The sequence below is a fragment of the Gadus morhua genome, chromosome 4 (genome assembly GCF_902167405.1).
Source record: "Gadus morhua chromosome 4, gadMor3.0, whole genome shotgun sequence".
NCBI lineage: Eukaryota > Metazoa > Chordata > Actinopteri > Gadiformes > Gadidae > Gadus > Gadus morhua.
In genome coordinates, this window is record NC_044051.1 from 2,288,298 (window position 1) to 2,295,797 (window position 7,500).

Sequence of the window (7,500 nt, forward strand, 5' to 3'; positions counted from 1 at the left end):
AGACCTGGTAATAAATGTAATGCTCTGGGGTTTTAATTGCAGGTATGGGAGGAAGTTCGCCCACTTTACGGAGGAAGGAAAATCAACCCTCCGAGACAATGTCCCACCTGTCTTCAGGATTGCACGAAAAAGGAGACTTTCAAGTACTTCATGTGTCTTTATGGCTCCTGCAGTAGGTTTAGTTTGGTACTGTGTCATTCTGAATCCAACCCGGATCGTGGTAAACCTTTGCATATTAAACATAATGGCGCAATAATGATGTTTGGTTTACAGATGCCATTGGACTCTGACAAGGACCATGCTTATAATAAGAGGCCTTACAGCTTTCCTTCTAAGGAGATGGTTAGTATAAAGTTAATTGCATACAAAGACAATGTCCACCATCAGAGCTGTATTTATGTGAATTTGGGTATCCATTTAGGGCAGTGGAGTTACCATGGACAAAGATGTCTTCAGCTTCAAAGAAGACACGTCTCTCAGGTGAGAACATGATGCTACTGCATGTAAAGTCTCTGGTGCAATCTGCTGTCTTCACCTTTAGCCAATATGTATCATCACAATGTTCGAGTTGTGGTTTACGAAACACACATTTTTGGATTTATTGGGAGCTTTTCAATACAATAATAAGGGTCCAAGTACTGATTCTCTGTTGCCACTGGTTTACTTTTATTTATTTTCTAGATAGAAATAGTCTGAAATGTCTTAACCATGAGATTTTTACAAAGCTTACAAAATTAAGAAAAACATGCTTTTAACAGAGGCTATGTGGCTTTCCTTAAGGAGAAGGAGAGGAGATGCTCTTTGCGTATGAGTTCATGATCCTGGTTGATCCACAACCACTCACAACATTCCTAAAAGCTGTTGTGTGTTAAGGATCACTCAATACAAGTTATTCAAATGTTAAAACGGTTTGTAAACCTAAGAAAAAGCTGTGATCCCTTACGAAGGAAACGGTGGATAAGAAGAGAGGCACCAGGATCAGTAGCCTACATGACAAAAGTGGAGGAAAACTTTGAGACCCTATATGTGTAGTAGATGTATATGGGTATGGGGTAGGGACTCAGGTCCATTCGTGGGAAGGGACTTCGGGGTCGGTACCGTTTGCAGCAGGTCGCGTTTTTAATCGATCACAGAGACAGAAAGTGGACAAATGTCAATGGGTGGATTATTTTTAACACAAACAGCTCGTATAGACAGACAAGAGTCGTGGCCTTAAAAAAAGTAACGTGTATTTGTGAAAGGCATATTTTATTACGTTTTTATTAAGTTTGTTTGCATTCTATACAAAGTGAATGGAGCGCTGTGCAAAGTGAATGGAGCGCTGTGGCGCTGTTTTCCCCCGTGATGGCCACCATAGAACGGCAATGGGCGTGTTTGGCCGGTGGGCGTGTCTGGCAGAGCAATGTTTGGCAAGTGGCTCCGTCTGCAGATAGACCCTACACTTGGAAGTTTTATAGCCTCGAAACTCACAGGACCCGCTCCCTCCCTGTCAGTTCTTTCAGGGAAAACTAATCAGAAAGGCACACACACACACACACACACACACACACACACACACACACACACACACACACACACACACACACACACACACACACACACACACACACACACACACACACGCACGCAAGCACACACACGCACACACGATGTGTGGTCCTATATATTTCTACTGACTTGTAAACGTCATTCCAAGTAGAGTCTGAAGACAACATGTTCGTCTTTTTTGTTGTTTGACTATTTCTGCGCAATGAAGAAGCAGTTGTCTCGTTCCGACCAGACCGGTTTCAACATTGTTGACGTTAGTGTTGGATACACAGACCAGGGCCCTGTACCACGAAGCTCGCTTAGAGGGTTAGCGAGGTATGTTGAGCTCCAAGCCTGGGTTAGTTGTACCACGAAAGTCGATCTCTTTTAGCGTCGCTGTATCACCATGGTGACTTATGCTCGCAACCAAACCTGGTCGGGAGCAGTTTTTCGGCTTAGTCTAGCCGGAGATCGGCGTGCGCAGCTTCCTAGCCCCTCCTCTGACAATGGCGTCACCATTTGTGGGAGTTCCCGTGGACCCCGGCGCACTTCTCGTACAGGCGTCTCTCCGGAGACAGAGGGTTTTACGGGAGAGAACCGATCCCTTGGCATTGTCTGACGATATTCAGATTTCAGACTTTATTTTCATTGTGCAAACAACGAAATTGGGGTTCTTCATGAGAGATACAGATTCTCATCAGAGGGTGTTCGTTATTTGATCGTCCTTTGGACCTTATGTAGACAATGCTTACTGTTGCGCGTTGTGTCTCCGTGACAGAGTGCTAGAGTGGAGGTAGCGCGTCAGTCTTGAATTTCTGCGCGGGGGGTTTGACTCCCAAGTGACGCGAATTTATGTGAAGCTTAAAAAGTCCCAAATCTCTTGCATATGGAATACTTATTCACTAAAGCTTATGGAATTATATTTTTGTGCTTATTTCGAACTTGAACCCATATCTTCAAGGCCGTGCTGGCACCACATCTATGGGGGTAAAATGCATGATGATAGACCGGCGAATCTGAACCCCGGTCGATGGCGTTCGGGTCCTATAATAATCCACTACGCTACAGCCGCTACCTCTCAGCGGTTGATAACATGCCATACATTTCTAACATAGGGTGTTTTTAAAGTGAATTCCCTAAATGATAGAATAAGGCAGGATGGACGGTGCTTATGCATTTTTAAATCATCATCATTCTATTTGGATTAATGCCAAACAATTCTGCATTTGGCATAGTTATTTTATAGACAATATGCAGAATCTTTTCACTTATACGCATATAGACTGCTTGATCTATCGTAAAGGTGAGAAAAATGACGCAAAAAACGCCCCTTTCACATGAACGCGCACTGAACCTAAAGCGGAAAACCTGGTTCAACTAATTTAATCTAAAGTGAGCTTCGTGGTACCATTTAACTCTGATTGCGAGTTGCCGCTCTGTCGAGCCAGGTTTTCCCAAGAAAGCCTGGGTATGTTCAGCGAGGTTCGTGGTATACCCCCCAGCCTCGCCCTGTGCTGCGGGCGATAACAACAGCTTAGCTATCTTCCTCCGACAGAGAGTATGATCGACTCCAGCCCGAAGCACAACTCATGTTTTCACCAGAAAGGTTTTTAGGTCATGAAGTTAAATAGTAAATTCACTTGGGTCACGCACCTCCTATAAACACACACACACACACACACACACACACACACACACACACACACACACACACACACACACACACACACACACACACACACACACACACACACACACACACACACACACACACGTGATTGGTCGTGTGTGTGTGTCTGTGTGTGTGTGTGTGTGTGTGTGTGTGTGTGTGTGTGTGTGTGTGTGTGTGTGTGTGTGTGTGTGTGTGTGTGTGATTAGCCATTTTTGTCTGTATGCTTATGATCACGTCAATTAGATAATTTCTAAATCAAACCACCAAAACACAACTTCAGGACACAAATAAACACAAAACTATGACACAACACATATCCCTGACGTGGCCTGGGAGGGTGGATTGTTTAAATCTTCACATTATACAAAGGTCTATAGCCCCCTCTACTGACCCCAAACCATAATAACGGTCAACCAAACGAGTAGCTTAGCAGTGGGTGTCAGTATTACCGAATCAATTTTATTATTAAACACCTCAACATTTTTCTAGGCTTTAATTGTAATTTGATGTGTGCCATTGTAGTCTAAAGGGAAATCATCAGACCTTCATTATCCAGGGGCAGAAAGGGGAGGGGCCTTCCGCGCTGACCATGTAGGATGTTATGGATCGGGGGGAGGAGCAAGACAGCGAAATCAGTTTAGATGACATCGTTTCTGTCATCGAAGACCACGAGGGGAGAGAAGAAGCCTTGGGTGGGGTTAGGGCCTGTTCAGAAAAACATACCAGAGCATAAACCACCAGACCAGTATCAACTATCTATCACACTTGACTAGGATAAAAGGAGGAGTGTGGACAGAGAACTGAAAAACAAGGTTTGGAAGAACTTAAAAAGTGTTTACTTACGTCAAAAAGAGGATTTCCAAACGTCAGGTAAACTGGTAGAGTGTACAGGTGAGGGCTCAGCGGCATACAAAGCAAAACTGAGAACTTAAATACACACAAACAGTTTATTGTGCAGAATTATAAAGAAAGAAAGAAAGAAAGAATAAAGCCTTAGAATAACAATAGTTGAGCAGTGCTTGGAGCACTCAGCTAATGTAAGAAAATGCAGTTAGTTAGATGTACACTAGGTGGCACTATAACTCTGTGTTATATCTCTGTTCATAAATATGTCTACCATCATCTGTTTGTCGTTTTACCAGACGGCATTGTTCTGTAAGTCGTTTTGTCACAAGAAATGACGGACTGATCTCCGTCAATGCAATGATTGACTTTTCATTTAAATTGATTTGATGTTGATAGGGAGTGCAGCAAAGTTCAATCAAAGGATGAGACACTATATGCTCAAAGGTTCAATATTTATTCCATTCACAAATACAGAAATCCACCATAGAGCCGCTATCCAATCATAACAATCCATATGGTCATTTTGACACAAATACATCTTGTTTGATTCTCGAATTAAAATAAATAATGAAGGTCTGAGAATAACCAGAATAACACAAGTTGACGGAAGATAAACGGTACTATGCTATAGAGAAATGGTGAAAGAGGCATTTGCTAAAACTACAACAATGGTGCTGCATGCATCACAACTATAGTCCCCGTGTTTCTGTTGGACTTATATTGTGTATTTCCTTCGGGGCAGTGCCTCGTTTTCACCTTCAAGAACATATATTAAGAAATAAATTATTTACACAATGGTTTATTTAACTGTTGAGAAAAAATAAATCATAGATATATATATTCTTCGCCTTTTGTATACTTTTGATTGTGTAATACCCCTGGGTCAATTTAAATCCATGAATCTAATTGTAGAAATGCCAATTCAGTGGATTTATTTTTGTTTAGTTGCGTCAGTCTAGCCCTTATTCTATGGCTACAGGTTTCTCTCTGCAGTGGAAAGTTCTCATCATTATAATGGTTTCCCACACAGAGTGGATAGTGCTGATGCGCTATCGGAGAAAAGCTGACATCATCTTTAGGTAGGACAGAGTATACGTTTGGGATGAGGGAGCATTCTCTCTCTCTCTCTCTCTCTCTCTCTCTCTCTCTCTCTCTCTCTCTCCCTCTCTCCCTCTCTCCCTCTCTCTCTCTGTCTTTAAAATCTCTGTTTCTGTCTCTCTCTCTGACTATCAGTCTCTTAATCCATCTCTCTCTATCCTTCTCTCTGACCCTCTCTCGGTCTGACTCTCTCTCTCTCTCTCTCTCTCTCTCTCTCTCTCTCTCTCTCTCTCTCTCTCTCTCTCTCTCTCTCTCTCTCTCTCTCTCTCTCTAGGAGTGCCATTGCATTCATTGTGCTGTGAAGAATGATGCGGCATCAATGGGGATGCATTCAGTTGACTTCACTTTCAGTCCTTCATTCAATATTTGAATTCAAGCCGCCTGCTCTAGCCCACCTCCACAATGCGCCAAGCGTGAGCATAGGGGGGGGGGGGGGGGGGGGGGACCCTGTACAGCTCCAAGGCCAATGATTCAATTGGAGGTGTCACCCCGTACCTGAGCCATCCCCCCCCCTCTCCCCCCTACACACACACACACACACACACACACACACACACACACACACACACACACACACACACACACACACACACACACACACACACAGCACAGGCACAGCACACACACACACACACACACACACACACACACACACACACACACACACACACACACACACACACGTGCACCAAAGCCTACATAAACAGCTACCATGGCAACCCAACCTCCGCCTTTACACATTCCCAAGGGCAGCCGCGTCAACGTGTTCACTTCCACGGACAATAGTGAGAGCATGTGCTTGTGTGAACGTGTGCTGTGCACAAACGCCTGCCAACGCACACATCACAGTGCCCACGGCAACCAAACCTCCCTGCAGTGGAGTTACTTTGCATTCAGCCTACACAGAGTTCGTACAGTCCTACATTTATTCATCAAGACAGAAACTTCTGATCGATTCTAATAATCTCAGTTTTGCACATACACAGGCTTTCACCTTTGAAAGCGCGTTTAAAATGTAGTAAAAGCAGTATGGAAAATTGAAATCTAACTCAACGGTGTTATTTTAAAGAGGCTGGGTCGTGGAGTTTACGTGTGACACTATAATAGTGTGACGCTCTGCATCTTGAGCGGGACTGACCGCATCCGGCCACAAGGGGGCGGGCGAACAGGTAGCGGTTTCACATTGGCATCAACTCAGGCTGCGATACAGTGGGAGGCTCGAGTGAGTGACGATACTCCCGCCAGCCGCCGTCTCCTCTCGCAGTGGTCCATCTCACCGGGGCGCCGTCAAGTCATCTCGTCCGTTTCACCGCCTTTTTTTGGTCTCAGCCGACAACACCGACAAAAAAACCTCCTCTGTGACTTCAACTCCCCGCACACCTCCGGTCCACCACGGGCGTGGAGTCCTGGCGCTGTGCCCGGTTCGACGATGCGAATTTCGGTGAAGCTCTCTTGATTGGTCCACCGGGTTATATATATAGAGGCTAGATTACAGGCGCCACACCGATTATTTTAAGCAGGGGCAAGCCGAGCATGGACTAATTGTTTTTCTTTTCATTTTGATTTTTCTGACATTTCATTTTAAAAAAATGGGACTATTCAAACTTTTATTTTTCCCCTGCGTGCTCGGAGGAGTGCTCCCCGGTGAGTATGCGGCGTTATTCTCCCGGTATAATGCTGTCGTGGTCGGGACCCCCGCGGATAGGGTCTGCTCGGATCACATAACACACACACACACACACACACACACCTCCAGGCTCTCCCTAAAGTGTTTTAGTCGGACTGCATTCCTCGTCGAGTCGCTGTCTGTGGTCCTGAATGTAACCTTAACGCCATCTCTCTCCTTCCCTCCCCTCCTGTCCCCCCTACTCCCCCCTCCCCCCTCCAGGTCTGGGTGCGGGAGTCGACCGCGCGCTCAGTGTCGACCTGTTTGCGGAGTTTCATCTGGGGGAGTCTTATGCGGGGGTTTATGAAGCGCAGGGCCCAAACAATGAGAGCAAGGCCTTTCTGTTTCAAGGTAACGCCGTTAATGTGGACACTCTGGGTGTGTTGTTCTGAAGTTGTTGTTCCCTTGAAATGCGTCCACACTCGGCTTTGCTTTCATATGTTCCTCTTCACTTATGGTGAAGTGTCTCTCTGTCCTCCAATTTGTTCATTCCTGCGCGCTATCAGTGTCTTTCCCTCTCGCTGACACACACACACACACACACACACACACACACACACACACACACACACACACACACACACACACACACACACACACACACACACACACACACACACACACACACAGTCAATCTTACACTTGTACTCCAATTCCCCTCTCATCTTGGGATGAATCAGACAAGGGATTT

The 7,500-nt window shown here is 45.2% G+C and overlaps 1 protein-coding gene across 1 annotated transcript in view; it reads left to right on the forward strand.

Moving 5' to 3' along the window:
* The first annotated feature begins 408 nt into the window (after positions 1–408).
* Positions 409–7,500, forward strand: part of LOC115542940 (protein kinase C-binding protein NELL2) — a 34,180-nt gene continuing 27,088 nt past the window's right edge. The window contains exons 1-2 of the mRNA XM_030355453.1: positions 409–480; positions 7,032–7,160. Of these exons, the coding sequence (XP_030211313.1) occupies positions 447–480; positions 7,032–7,160 (163 nt within the window). The 5' untranslated portion in view covers positions 409–446. The remainder of the gene's footprint in view (positions 481–7,031; positions 7,161–7,500) is intronic.